This window comes from Bidens hawaiensis, unplaced genomic scaffold (assembly GCF_021521415.1).
Source record: "Bidens hawaiensis isolate Kalapana, Puna unplaced genomic scaffold, B.hawaiensis_p1.1 tig00062051_1, whole genome shotgun sequence".
Taxonomy (NCBI): Eukaryota; Viridiplantae; Streptophyta; class Magnoliopsida; order Asterales; family Asteraceae; genus Bidens; species Bidens hawaiensis.
This window is the reverse complement of record NW_027501123.1, coordinates 32,147-47,384: the sequence shown is the minus strand read 5'-3', so window position 1 is coordinate 47,384 and position 15,238 is coordinate 32,147. Positions and strand designations below refer to the sequence as shown.

Below are 15,238 nucleotides of genomic sequence, written 5' to 3'. Positions count from 1 at the left end.
ATAAATCAAACAAACTTTGAGGTTGGAATTTAATTACCAACTCTACTCCATTGAAGGCATCATATAGGTTGAGATAGATTTGAACTTTAAGGTGAAGTAAATATGTATTGCCCACCAAGTGAATGTATCTATCATATTCAACTCACATGAAATGTTATTACCTGTTAATCACAAAGATTTCTTTTAACGTGTTTAATAAAACCGTAAAAAGCTGTCACGTCAGTATCTTTACACTCAAGTCTATATGGGATTGTCAGAACTTTATACATCTTTGCGTCTTAAATAGAGCGCATCACATCTTCTCAAGTGGTATTATGAAGACGGTTTGCGCTTATGACATTAACCGAATCGGATGATCTCCCAAACTTATGTACTATATTCTTCAAGATTTGTTTGCACCATGGCAAAGTAATCTGAATGTGGACTATGACCTTGTGTCTACCTTTCAACATTCTACCCAACAACACTAGTAAAAGTTTAAAACAATATCCAAATTTCTAAAGGGCAAATAGGTCATTACACTTGCAAGAAGCTTCTATATCTAGGAAGCCCATAAACACACACAAGACAAATTGTAGAGGTTGGCACCAAAAGAAGTCTTTCGACATTCCACCTCTGAAGCACTAACAAAAAAAAACATATAAAATTCCCATTTTACCCTCGAATCTTTTTGATAATTTCCATTTTACCCTTCCTTCTTCATTGGCTCCTCAACTTGACACAGCTACAACACACCAATCACTTCAAAGATAAATTCTTCACCTGTTTCTTTATAACATTATAACTCTCTCAAAAACCTCACAATCTTTAATATTCCTTCATGTGTTATCACTAAAGGTATGATCTTTTTTCAAGATTCTTGATATTTTGACCTTTTCAAAGTCAACTTTGCACAAAGTTGCACAAAGTTGCACAAAGTTTCAATCTTTTTAATCAAATTTTGATTCTTTCCATCTGGGTATTGTGCCTTTTAGTTGTTAGTTGAGTATTGTATTGTATATTTCAAGATTCTTGATATTTTGACTTTTTCAAAGTCAACTTTGCACAAAGTTTCAATCTTTACATCAAATTTTGATTCTTTCCTTATGGGTATTGTGCCTTTTAGTTGTTTATGCAGTAATGTATTGTATATCACAAGATCTTGGTTATATTGTCTATGTAACAGTATCTGTTCTTAATTCTTGTGTTCTTGAATTGTTTATATTTGCAAAGAAAATTAAAAGATAGTGCATGCTTGATACTACTTTAAAAAAGATCAAATCTTTGTGGGTCTAATGTTTTTCTTTTTATGTAATTATTATACAAAAGTATTGGGAATGTTAAAGGAATTAACCTTTATGTGTTTTCATATTTAAATTTGAACTCTTTTGCCTCCTTTTGTTTGTATATTATCTTTGAATATGTCTAATCTTTATCCGGATCCGATGCTGCAATTTTCGGGTAATAAATCTTGTAAGCTATAAACTTTATGTTGGCTTTTGGTGTTTGTTGAATTGTTGACAGATATTTTCTTTTGTAAGTTGAATGATGCCTGGATTGGCTATGGATGAAGTTGTTGAAGATAAGGTGTTTGATGAAACGCTGGAGAAAAGGAGCTTGTCGAAAAACAAGGAGAATTTGGAGTTGACCGAGTCAACGAAGGATGCAGATGCGGTTCATACGAATCCGGGTGATGCGGGTGCTTCTGGGGCGGTTGTTGAGCCGTCTATTGAAGAACTTTATGATAATGTGTGTGATATGCAGAGTTCTGATCAGTCTGTGTCTAGGCTAAGTTATGGATCAGATGGCGAAGAATCAAGAATCGATTCCGAGTTAAGGCATTTAGTTGGAGGTGAGATGAAGGAAGTTGAGATTCTTAAAGAAACCGAAGAGGTTTCTAACCAAAATGAAGAAGAAAGTTCGAAATCCCACTCGGTGAAAGCATCAAAGTCGCGGTTGGAGTCAGAAGTAAGTTCTATCTCGAGTCCGAAGAGCAAAACTCATAAAAAATCCAATCTTTTATCCAAGAAAACCAATAAGAAATCAAGAAAACCGGGTGTTGATGATAAAGACTCGGATCGTGGGCCGTATTTGCTTAAACAAGCACGGGATTTGATGTCATCGGGCTCTAACCCTCGTAAAGCACTTGATTTAGCTCTTCAAGCGGCATCTTGTTTCAAGAATTCATCTTTAGACATTGTAATGTGTAAACATGTTACAGCAGCAATATACTGTAGTTTAGGCCAGTACAATGAAGCCATACCGATTCTTGAACAGTCTATCGAGATCCCGGTGGTCAACGAAAGTCAAGATCACGCGCTTGCTAAATTCTCGGGCCTAATGCAGTTGGGTGACACTTATTCCATGTTGGGTCAACTTGAACATTCCTTAAAGTGTTACACGCTCGGGTTAGAAGTGCAACGCGAGGTTTTAGGTGATTCCGATCCAAGAATCGGTGAAACGTGTAGGTATTTATCAGAAGCTTATGTTCAAGCTCTCGACTTTAATAAAGCCGAGAGCTTTTGTAAAATGGCAATCGAGATCCATTTACAGAACGGGTTGCAAGCGGAAGAAGCAGCCGATAGGCGGCTCATGGGTCTTATTTATGAGTCGAAAGGTGATCACGAAGGTGCACTCGAGCATCTAGTTTTGGCTAGTATGACCATGGTGGCGACCGGGCAGGAAACCGAGGTATCATTTGTGGATTTAAGCATTGGTGACACATATTTATCATTATCTAAATACGATGAAGCTATATTCGCGTATCAGAAAGCACTCACGTCTCTTAAATCATCAAAAGGCGAAAACCATCCGTATGTTGCTTCGGTTTTCGCCCGTTTGGCTGATTTATGTTACAAAACCGGGAAGTTTAAAGAGTCAAAAACTTATTGCGAAAACGCACTTCATATTTACGAAAATCCTGTTTCGGGCATCCCGTTAGAGGAGATTGCGTGCGGTTTCACTAACATAGCGGCTATATACGAGTCTATGGAAGATGTTGACCAGGCACTCGACTTGCTACACAAAGCGCTAAAAATATACAACGATGTGCCAGGTCAGCAAAGCACAGTGGCGGGAATTGAAGCTCAAATAGGAGTTATGTATTATGTGTTAGGAAAATACTCGGAATCTTATGATTCTTTCAAAAACGCGATTTTTAAGCTTCGTGTCAGTAGTGAGAAGAAATCTGGTTTTTTTGGGGTTGCACTTAATCAAATGGGACTCGCTTGCGTGCAACGGTATGCCATAAACGAAGCTATAGAATGCTTTGAAGAAGCTAGAGTCGTTTTGGAAGGCGAGTATGGTGCGTATCACCATGACACGCTTGCGGTTTATAGCAATCTTGCAGGCACTTATGATGCAGTTGGCAGGTATTAACTATTAACTTAAGTACTAAACCATTCCTTATTATTTATATTATTTGGTTATCACATATCTTATAATGGGTAGATTAGATATGTGATGTTGGTATAAAAAATATATATATATAGTGTTCAAATTTAATAATCTTGAAAAAATGTGATCTTTATGCAGGTTGGATGATGCAATAAAGATTTTGGAACATATAGTTGAGGCTAGGGAGGAGAAGCTCGGGACAGCGGGTTTTGATGTGGAGGATGAGAAAAAACGACTAGCGGAGTTATTGAAAGAGGCGGGCAAGGTTAAAAGCCGAAAAGCTAGAACTTTAGAGACCCTTTTTGATTCGAATGATCAACCGAAAACCAGCAATGATGTTATTGAGGTATGATGGTGATGGTGATTTGATCATGAGACAATGTATTATATAAGTTTATACATACATAATTATATGGTTTTGATTTTTGAAGATTGATTGTTTGGTGTATTTGTATTTATATTGTTTCAATGAGTTGTTTTTGATTCTTGTAATTATTTGTATATGATGAAATGGTTTTTTATGGTATTATGGTATACACAATCATGAGATTATTTTCTATGATGGTTTTTTTTTAATTAGAGAGAACATTGGTTTATAATTTTACATGAGATTATGGTGTTAACTTTTAAGTGGTTTTGGTACAAAATATAACAAATTTATTTGCAAAGCAAGAGTGTTATCCGGAAGGAGTATGGCCCAACAACAGTCATATTGTAGGGGTATACTTGGTTCACTTTGAGTCGGGTTTTGGACTAAAACTGAACCAAAAACTGTTTGATTTCAGGTTTTTTTAATTTTTTCATTTGAGATTGAAAAATTTGGGCCATAAAATTTGGTTTTTTATCCCGAAAATAAAGAATCCGGGCCAATTTTTTTGTTAATAACTAAATAATAATTATAAATTTGGACTAAAATATTTGAGTTACATATTTATTAAATTCTTATTACTTAAATTAAGAGCATGTTTGGGATTGAGTTTAAAAAATGTTTATTGGTTTATTGGTTTTCAAAAAGCCATTTTGAAAAGCCAGAATTTGAGGCTTTTGAAAAACTGTTTTTTAACCTTTTCAAAAGGCTAAAATAAGAAAGTGTTCTGTGATTCCCAAACACATTTAAAATTTTTGGCTTTTGAAAAAACACTAATAAGCAAATAAGCATTTTTCAAACGTAATCCCAAACATGCTCTAAAAACTAAAATCTGTAAATTTCGTTCAGTTCGGTTCGGTTTTCATTACATGCAAAAACCAAAACGGAACCGGAAGTTCAGTTTTTTAAACCAAATCGGATGAATCCACAAGAAAAATAAGAACTACATTGATTTTGGATCTTTTTTTATATATATATTTTTGGTTCTTGATGATAGATTATTCGTAACGACGCCAATCAAGGTGAGAACATACAAAATTCTTGAATTACTTACTAGCTGTAAGTTTTTATGCAACGGATTCTTTCCATATTCAAGGATGCATTTTTGTAGCATGAACCATACCCTGATTGGATTGAGCGATAGAGAAGACATTCGATTATTATGGCAATATAAAGGAGATGCTTTAAGACAAGCACGTATCGAAGCGTAGCATTAACAACCCAACACGCGACATAAACATAAAAATGAACCAACATTAATAATATTACAAAAATGTTTGATACTGAATTGAAATATAAATGTGTATAAACTTTTATGTTGACTATTATTATTATGCAAGTATAGAAATTAACTAAAGAACCCAACGTTCAAGGATCAAAAAATAATGACATTTGACATGCATGTCATAATAAAAATGATAAATCATTCCTAACAAATTCTAAATCTTCGTTACTATAAAATAGTCACGTTTTCTTTATACTTTTATCACTTTCTTGATTTTATGACTTGTTTGATCTTATAGTTATGAGTGATGCTTGAAAATCAGATGAGACAAATACGCCTGATTAACCAAAGCCACAAGGTCAGTTAATAAACAACAAATTGTTGAGAGTTGATAACTCAAATAAAGCTCGTGAAATTGGTCAAAAGGCGTTGATCTTTCTCTTCCTTTCCCAAGCAATCGGTTCTAAGATCGGACCGAATCTTGAATCTGTTGGACGTAATTTCCGTTGGGCCGACTCATCGAGCCTATGATGAGTGCGTGTCTTGTTATCAAATTGAGCACGTGACTTAGTTTACATGGAATAAATTACTTGGTGAACAAGTCCAGCAAATGACTTGTTGTAATTTATTTATTAATTATTGTTTAAATATGTTTTTACTAATTAGTGTTTGAGTATGATAAGAAGTTTTTATTCTAGTCTAATTAGGTTTTCATGTTTAAACTAGTATATATACCCGAGCTTGTGGGTTATATCAATAGGAGAGTTTATGCATTGTAATTTTTCGAGCTAATGAAAGTTACAAGGATCGAGCTTATGATCTAAATTCGTTTTGTGTTTTTGATTCTGGTTACCAAACTTCAGAATCAATGAACCCGTTGTTCATTAATCATTATCAAATTCAATTTGAAAATATTATTTTGAAAAGATATTTAAAAAAATATATCTTAGAGTCCTCTTTTGACTTCTCGTGTTTCATATATTTATTTTCCTAATGAAAGTCAGAATAAAACAACAGCATCACTTATATGAAATTAAACACACATGATTTCTTTAAATAGTCTAGATATGCCTGCTACTAACTATATTTTTATATTGCTATATCTTTGGTTTAAGATACATGATAAATGCCATATAATTTATTATTTTGGTATAACTTTTCATAAAGATGAATTATATTTATTTGATTAGAACTTGAGTGGAGACGTTGAGTGTTCAATTTTATGACTTCTAAAAACCTGTTATTACTTAAGAATTATAAAAAGATAATATGATAAAAAAAAGTTTACAGTTACTTTTTTTTATAATTAATTTTGAATCACTAACGAGCTATTTTTACTCGCCCGGTCATCTTTATTTTTGAGTACCGAAAACAGTGTTTTAAAAACCGTTTCAAACCGGCCGGTTGAACCGGATTTCGTCCAGTATGCCGGTATTTTGAGTCCGGTATTTTTGGCCGGTTTGCTAGAACATCGTACCGGCGGTTTTGTCTAAAATACCGGTTTTTACCGGTAAACCGGTTTTAAGCCCGAGAAGTTTCTGATATTTGCGGCATATATTGTTTTAAAATTACTTTTAACCCAACAATCAACATTCAAATGTTTAAACTTTAAGACTATATTTTAAAAACTGATTGTTTTTGCATTATTTTTTTAATATGGATTAACTTTTGGGTTATTTTTTGTTATAGGAATCATTTAGTTTTGGGTTATTTTTGGATTAAAGTTACATTTATAGAAAATTATAAGGTAAACTATTCAACCGGTTGTACCATTTTTTAGCTTAATCCGGTACAAGCAAAATACCGGTTTTGAAACCATTGCCGAAAACCATCCCTATAATAAGATTATCAAGTTATAGAAAACATATACACATTGAATATTATATAAACAAATATTACACATTCAAAGCACATTAATAGCTTTTCTTGTTTTCCTATAGCAATCAAGTTTAAAATGATAAGGTTACAACCAAATTTGACCCTTTTGGATAGCTTCTTTCAAACACACTCAATGATAGATATTTCATATTTGGGTGTTTTTATGGTTTGTTAGTCAAAAACAAATGAATACAAATTATACAAAATCAATTGTAATTGTATAACAAAAGAATAGTATTTATAAAAAGGTGTTAATCCCATGAACAATTTCATAAAATTTTTGAATGAGAAGAGAACAGTTTCATATTTATACAAGCCTTAGTTGAGCACCTGAGCCAAATGGGTTAAATGCTTTATTATTCATAAAACCGAGTATTTTATTATATTTAATTATATTATAATATCATTGTATATCATTTCTAATTAATTTTTTTAGACATTTTTAACGTATCTTATATAATTATAGTAAAATTACATTGTTAACGTATTATATATATTATTATTCATGAATCATGAATGTACATTAAAGTTTACATAAAAATGTGTTAATTCATTTCTAATATTTACTTTGTCATTATTGAAGTAAAACTTTTTTAACATGTGGTATAACTCTTCATTTTATTCTTTTTTAATTAAGTTACATATTAACCTAAAACAACTTTTTAACTATATCACGATTATTTACTTAGTTTTCTCTTTCATTTACTCATTACTATATTCAGTACATCAAAATCAAAAAAATTTATATTATAACTATAGCAATTAGCAAGTACATCAAAACCGGAAATTATAACATTTTAACGTATTATAAACGCGTGACACGTAGTTCCTATCTATAAGAACAAAGGAATCAAACTATAAGAACAAAGGAGACGTCCAATGTTGTGGTAACTACCGAGGAATCAAACTACTAAGTCATACTATGAAGCTATGACTTAGTGGAGGAGCAGCGTTGTAGTTCCTATCTATAAGAACAAAGGAGAAACCCAATGTTGTGGAGGAGCAGCGTTGTAGTTCCTATCTATAAGAACAAAGGAGACGCCCAATGTTGTGGAGAATCAAACTACTAAGTCATACTATGAAGCTATGACTTAGTGGAGGAGCAGCGTTGTAGTTCCTATCTATAAGAACAAAGGAGACGCCCAATAATGTGGTAACTACCGAGGAATCAAACTACTAAGTCATACTATGAAGCTATGGGAAAGAGTGATCGAGGTTAGACTTAGACGAGAAACTCAGGTTACGGTCAACCAATTTGGCTTCATGCCGGGGCGTTCCACCACAGAGGCAATACACCTTATAAGAAGATTAATGGAAAAGTATAGGGATAAGAAGCGTGATCTACATATGGTGTTTATTGACCTAGAAAAGGCCTATGACAGTGTGCCACGACAGGTGCTCTGGGAGTGCTTGGAGGGTAGAAGAGTGCCCAGGAAATACATAGAGATAATTATGGATATGTATACCAGGAGTGAAACAAGTGTCCGTGCGCCAGTGGGGGATACTAATTTCTTTCCTGTAGAGGTAGGTCTTCACCAGGGGCCAGCGTTGAGCTCGTTTCTTTTTGCAGTAGTCTTGGATGAGTTATCAAAGTCGATTCAGGGGACTCTCCCGTGGTGCATGATGTTCGCAGACGATATTGTGTTACTTGCTGAGAAAAAACAAGATCTAAACATGAGGCTTGAGGAGTGACGAACAACCTTAGAGACAAAAGGTTTAAAAATTAGCCGATCTAAGACGGAGTACCTCCACTGTGATTTTGGTGGGATAAACGACAATGAAGACGCACAGATCACAATTGAAGGGCAGGTGGTCCCGCAGGTAACGAAGTTCAAGTATTTAGGATCATTTATACAGAGCGATGGGGAATTAGACAGTGATGTGACCCACCGAGTTCAGGTAGGATGGTGTAGATGGAAAGCAGCCACAGGTATATTGTGCGACAAGAGTTTCCCGACTAAACTAAAGGGAAAATTCTATAGGGTGGCAGTTAGACCTGCAATGCTATATGGAACAGATTGTTGGGCCATCAAGAAGGCACAAGTGCGGAAGATGGAGGTAGCAGAAATGAGAATGCTACGTTGGATGTGTGGGCACACAAGGCTAGACCGAATAAGAAACGTTGTGTTTCGCGAGAGATTAGGGGTGGCGAACATAGCAGACAAGATAAGAGAGTGGAGATTGAGATGGTTTGGACATGTAAAGAGAAGACAGACGACGAATTCTGTTAGATCCGTAGAAAACATTACTATAGAGGGGAGGAAGGGTAGAGGACGACCGAAATTGACTTGGGATGAGAGGATTAGGCATGATTTGATAGACCTAAACCTCTCCGAGGACATGGTCGAGGATAGGAATTCGTGGAGAAGTAGAATTAAAGTTAAGGATTTTTAGAGAGAATTGAATACCTTAGGGCTTAGACTTAACTTATTTAGGTCACATACCATAATGGTATTTCCCTTACATATATTATTATTATTATTATTATAATTATTATTAGCTTTTATATAGCTGTTAAACTGTGATCATATTATTAATATTATTATAATTAGTAGTAGTTTTTATATAACTGTTAAACTTTGATTCCCTTTATTTTGCTTCATACACATGTACTTAGAGCCGAGGGTCTCTCTGGAAGCCACCTCTTTATTCCTTTGGATAGAGGTACGGTGTGCCTACATCCCACCCTCCCCAGACCCTACTTATAGCTTTGCTGTCGATGGGATTTTACTGAGAATGATTGATTGATTGATATATAAACGCGTGACACGTAATAAACTAATAATATACCATAACTTAGTAAAATTCACACGATTATATTACTCCATATATTAAATATTAAATAAATATTAAAATCAAATTGTACGTATATTGCAAAAATAATAATAATAATAATAATAATAATAATAATAATAATAATAATAATAATAATAACAAACATCAATTTTGAGCTGCATATATGTGCTTCACCTATTTCCAATTTGTATGAATCATAGTTTAATTCAAACAACAATAATGTCTCTAAATGTTTTATCTTCAGCACAAACCAAATTAGATTTACTCAATTTCAACAAAACCCAAAACCCCCATATCAATCTCCAAGGTACGTGTTCAATTACTGTTTAATTCTTCATAGCCCATCAATTAAACGTAATGGGTATGCTTAAGTATCGTTTAATTGGTGTTTAATCGTTCATAACCCGTCAATTGAAAGTAATGGGTATTCTTAGTTATTGCTTATTGGTGTTTAATTGTTCATAACCCATCAATTAAACGTAATGGGTATTCTTAATTATCGTTTGATTGGTGTTTAATTGTTCATAGCCCATCAATTAAACGTAATGGGTATTCTTAATTATCGTTTGATTGGTGTTTAATTGTTCATAACCCATCAATTAAACGTAATGGGTATTCTTACTTATTGTTTAATTGGTGTTTAATTGTTCATAACCCGTCAATTAAACGAAATGGGTATTCTTAATTATTGTTTAATTGGTGTTTAATTCTTCAAATTTGTGTAATTTCGGGTTATTGCCAGGTTGGTTTTGTTTCAAGAAAAAAAAAGATGTTAATTTGATTGCTGCCGGAAATAGAATCCGGTGTTCGGCGGCGGTGCCGCCGCCGCCTGCGTGGCCTGGGACGGCGTTGGTGGAGCCCGGGAGGAAGAATTGGGATGGACCGAAACCGATTTCGATTGTTGGGTCGACTGGTAGTATTGGGACTCAGGTGAATTTTGTCAAACAGTTGGTGTGCAGTGAAAGATGGACATAATAATATTAATAATTATAAAGTTGTGTTTTTTGATTGTGTGATGGTTGTGATTTGTAGACACTTGATATTGTTGCGGAGAATCCGGATAAGTTTCGTGTTGTGGCGCTTGCTGCTGGCTCGAATGTTACACTTCTTGCTGAACAGGTGATTGTATTGTAATTTTGTACAAATATAAAATAAAAAAATGAATGGTAATGAACATAAATTCAAAGTGAATAGAAGCTGTATTTAAGAACCGAATCGAAGGTCTTCTTCATGTTTGTTCGCTAAGTTTTTATCAGACGGTTCACGAACACCTAACCGAATGAAATATCTTGTTCGTGTTTGTTCATTAAGGAAATGAACTTGAAGGAACTCTTAATAACTGATTTTTTTTATTAAAAAAAAAATTGTATGCTAATGTTATTTGAGTGTAGTTTTATCACTTTTTATATCAATATTTACGATTACAATTATGAAAATTAGTTTTTACACACGTCTAAATTTTTTTTTACATATATGTAAATTTGTTATTACATAAATTTTATAGTTAATAATTTTGCTTAAATCTATATGATAAGATTAGAGAAGTCATTAAAACGAACATAATATCGAACGTTCACGAACACAATTAAACCAACATAGCCTCTGTTCGTGCTCATTCATTGACTTAATCAAACGGAATTTCTTATTCGTGTTCGTTTATTTATTAAACGAACGAACCTAAACGAACTTCCTGGCGAACAATTCACGAACCATTCACGAACCATTCACCGAACGTTTGGTTCATTTACAACGCTACCTGTAATATCATAGGATTATGCAAATAAACACACATGCAAATCAAGACGTTATTTGGTCAAATAGTCAACAATTTTCGTGTTTCATCATGTAGGTTAAGGTATTCAAACCTCAACTAGTTTCTATCCGGAACGAATCTTTAGTTGCTGAACTTAAAGAAGCATTAGCCGATGCAGATTACATGCCTGAAATCATTCCCGGGGAGCAAGGAATCATTGAGGTCAGTATCGTCATTTCCTCACATTTTATATTTTTCATCATTTTTATAATTTGTGTACTTTATTTTTTTAGGTTGCCCGACATCCAGATTGTGTCACTGTTGTTACGGGTATAGTCGGTTGTGCTGGTTTGAAGGTATATTTTTATATTTTTGAATCTTGCTTGATTCCCGTTTGAATATTTTTATTTTAGAGTTAAGTGCCATTTTAGTACATGTTCTTTGGCCAACTACGCAACTTTAGTACATTTTTTGTATTTTTTTGCAAATGACTACCTCAGTTTAAAAAAACTAGCCATTTCAGTACTTTTTTCTAACATCGTCTATTTTGTCCGTTAAGTTAGGGGTATTTACGTAATTTTATTATTATTTATTTTATTCTTTTATTTATTTTTCCCTATCATCTTCTTCACCCAACCATCCTTTACTAACCCTAAAACCCCAAACCCACTTCAATCTCACACACATTTACTCGATCCAATCCAATCCCGTTATGCAAACCCACCTTTTGCAATCTATATAAAACGAAATAAGATTGACCGGAGTCACGGTGGACACCACCGGCGGCACCACCGGAGATGGAAGAAGTTGGAAGAACGGGACAACAGCTGCCACCGGTGGTCGCCACCGCAACAAAGCTGACCGAAGCCTGCGGGTCTCCCGCCAACTGTTGGACGGCACCAGTTGGAAGAAGTTGTTGTGCCGCCGGTGGTGGTGTGTGACAAAGCAAAGACGGGACAACAGGTGCCATCTCCGGTGGTGCCGCCGGTGGCGTCCGCCGTGACTCCGGTCAATCTTATTTCGTTTTATATAGATTGCAAAAGGTGGGTTTGCATAACGGGATTGGATTGGATAGAGTAAATGTGTGTGAGATTGAAGTGGGTTTGGGGTTTTAGGGTTAGTAAAGGATGGTTGGGTGAAGAAGATGATAGGGAAAAAGAAATAAAATAAATAATAATGAAATTACGTAAATACCCCTGACTTAACGGACAAAATTGACGGTGTTAGAAAAAAGTTCTGAAATAGCTAGTTTTTTTAAACTGAGGTAGTCATTTGCACAAAATATGAAAAAGGTACTAAAATTGCGTAGTTGGCCAAAGCACAAGTATTAAAATTGCACTTAACTCTTTATTTTACTTATATTTTGCGTTGATAATTAGATGATTGTTTGGATATTTGCTTATAGCCTACGGTTGCTGCCATAGAAGCGGGGAAAAACATAGCATTAGCTAATAAAGAAACCTTGATTGCGGGTGGCCCGTTTGTCCTTCCGCTTGCACATAAACATAATGTTAAGATTCTTCCTGCTGATTCAGAACATTCTGCTATATTCCAGGTAATATAACGGGATAAAATCGTTCTTTATGAAATGATGAAATTAATGATAACTGAAAATATTGATAATGATTATTACTGGTGTTCACGAAACCGAAATAACCGAACCGTAACTGGAGTAATCGACATAATTGGACTCAATAAAAAACTGACAGTTAAACCGAGCTTTCAGTTAGGTTATTGTTTTGCTGTCAAGCGAAAGAACTGAACCGATTGGAACCGAACTGAAAAAAACAATTTTAAGTAATTTGTTTGAACTTAATAAATTGTGCGTGTAATAATCAGTTAAATATTAATCAATAAAAAATTTAGGCCCAAATTCATTATTTTGGCCCAAATAATCAAACTCAGATAGTAAGACGAAAAAAATCCGAAACTGAAACCGAACCCACTGTGAGAACCAAAAACTAACGGTTTTCGAAAACCGAACCAATTGAAACCGAACTGAAAGAACTAAAAAAAGATCGATTTTTAGTAAAGAAATTAATAAATGTATCATGAACATTTTATGTCCAAACGTATAACAATCAATCATTAGTTAATAAAAAGAAAATAGGCTAAAAGTTTCAGGCCCAAAATTTTAAGCCCAAATGGTAAACCGTAAAAACCAAATCCACTGTAAAAACTGAAAACGAACGTCGCTTTTTGGCTCGGTTGGAGCCCAACACCGACCCTTGCACACCCCTGATAATATTCCTGCTTTTTTTTTTATCAGTGTATTCAAGGCTTCCCTGAAGGTGCTCTGAGGCGTATAATCTTAACCGCGTCTGGTGGTGCGTTTAGGTATCAAAAGCATGATTTTTTTTAAAAAAAATTTTGGCAACCTCAATAATAACCACCCGTTTTTGTTATCTCGGTGAATTAAATATTTTTAATAAATTTTAGTTTTTTCTTTGTTACAATAGAGATTTACCTGTTGAAAAACTAAAAGACGTTAAAGTAGCCGACGCGTTAAAGCATCCTAACTGGAGCATGGGGAAGAAAATCACAGTCGATTCAGCAACACTTTTTAATAAGGGTCTTGAAGTTATTGAAGCCCATTATCTTTACGGGTCCAATTATGACAATATAGAAATCGTTATTCACCCTCAGTCAATCATACACTCCATGGTAGAAACACAGGTAAAATTCCCATCTTACCCTTTGCACAGGCCCGTTACTCTGTTGATAACTCATTTCTGTTTTCCACTTTTCACAGGACTCTTCGGTCTTGGCCCAATTAGGCTGGCCCGATATGCGTTTGCCAATTTTGTATACGTTATCTTGGCCCGATAGAGTACCCTGCTCTGAAATCACATGGCCTCGCCTCGACCTTTGCAAGTATGTAAATAATTTTTTTTTTTAAACTTGAATTTATGATTAATGATTATAAATGTTATGCAGACTGGGATCGTTAACATTCAAAGAACCCGATAATGTGAAATACCCGTCAATGGATTTGGCGTATGCTGCGGGGCGAGCTGGCGGCACGATGACCGGAGTTCTAAGTGCGGCTAACGAGAAAGCGGTTGAGATGTTCATTGATGAAAAGTAAGTATTCTTTTTAATAAATTGAATGACACTCGATGAATGTTTAATTATTGATATTATTATGCAGGATTAAGTATTTGGATATATTTAAAGTTGTGGAGTTAACATGTGAGAAGCATCAAGCGGAATTAGTGGCGGCGCCGTCGCTCGAAGAAATTGTACATTATGACTTGTGGGCCCGGGATTACGCTGCTAGCTTGCAGTCAATGGCGGGTTTGACCACCCCGGTAGCTGTTGTATGAGGATACAGTTAATGTGTCAAGTGTGTAATAAAGTTTAAATTTTTAATGTGTCTTTGAAAGTTGCAATTTTATGTAAGTGTTAGCTTATGAATTAATACAAGTGAAACTGGATTTGCAGTTTCTTTTAAATCAAGTATAAGTGATGCAGGAGCATCCGGTCCATTAAATCGGCCCGGCCCAACTGTTTATTTTTAATTATAAATAAGGTTATTAGGTCTTTTGTTTAGGCAGTTGATTATTTTGAATAAAGAACTTGTAAGCTTTTAAGCTTGTTCACCGAATCATTCGGTTTGAATCGTTTGAATGAAATCACTGTGTTCTTGAGCCATTTGATTGCTAGTCGAAACTACATCAATAAGTTTTCAAGTGGTATTTGGCTGAGTGGTTTATAAGTCATGGGGATATGTAGTTGACAATTTGAGGTGCAAAATATATGGTTTGGAAAATAGATATGCTTAAAGCCTAATGTTTAAAGTTTGGATTATCATTATATTGAGATGTTCATCTGAAATTATCCT

At 34.5% G+C, this 15,238-nt stretch overlaps 2 protein-coding genes across 4 annotated transcripts; both read left to right on the top strand.

The window, feature by feature from the left end:
• Positions 1–415: 415 nt before the first annotated feature.
• Positions 416–3,932, top strand: LOC143603499 (protein KINESIN LIGHT CHAIN-RELATED 3-like). 3 transcript variants are annotated; one of them, XM_077080277.1, is made up of 3 exons: positions 416–837; positions 1,521–3,350; positions 3,549–3,635. In XM_077080277.1, the coding sequence occupies exons 2-3, from the start codon at positions 1,525–1,527 to the stop codon at positions 3,550–3,552; spliced, it is 1,830 nt and encodes a 609-aa protein (XP_076936392.1). In that variant the 5' UTR covers positions 416–837; positions 1,521–1,524; the 3' UTR covers positions 3,553–3,635. The 3 variants fall into 3 exon arrangements, with proteins under 3 accessions (XP_076936392.1, XP_076936390.1, XP_076936391.1); XM_077080275.1 differs by having other exon boundaries at positions 419–837; positions 3,514–3,932; XM_077080276.1 differs by having other exon boundaries at positions 419–837; positions 1,504–3,350; positions 3,514–3,932.
• A 5,860-nt stretch (positions 3,933–9,792) lies between these two features.
• LOC143603500 (1-deoxy-D-xylulose 5-phosphate reductoisomerase, chloroplastic-like) lies at positions 9,793–14,784 on the top strand. The gene is made up of 11 exons (XM_077080279.1): positions 9,793–9,948; positions 10,384–10,571; positions 10,674–10,760; positions 11,491–11,616; positions 11,688–11,750; positions 12,800–12,949; positions 13,664–13,731; positions 13,854–14,070; positions 14,147–14,268; positions 14,332–14,478; positions 14,546–14,784. Exons 1-11 carry the CDS (start codon positions 9,831–9,833, stop codon positions 14,718–14,720), a joined length of 1,461 nt encoding a protein of 486 aa, XP_076936394.1. The 5' UTR covers positions 9,793–9,830; the 3' UTR covers positions 14,721–14,784.
• Positions 14,785–15,238: the final 454 nt, after the last annotated feature.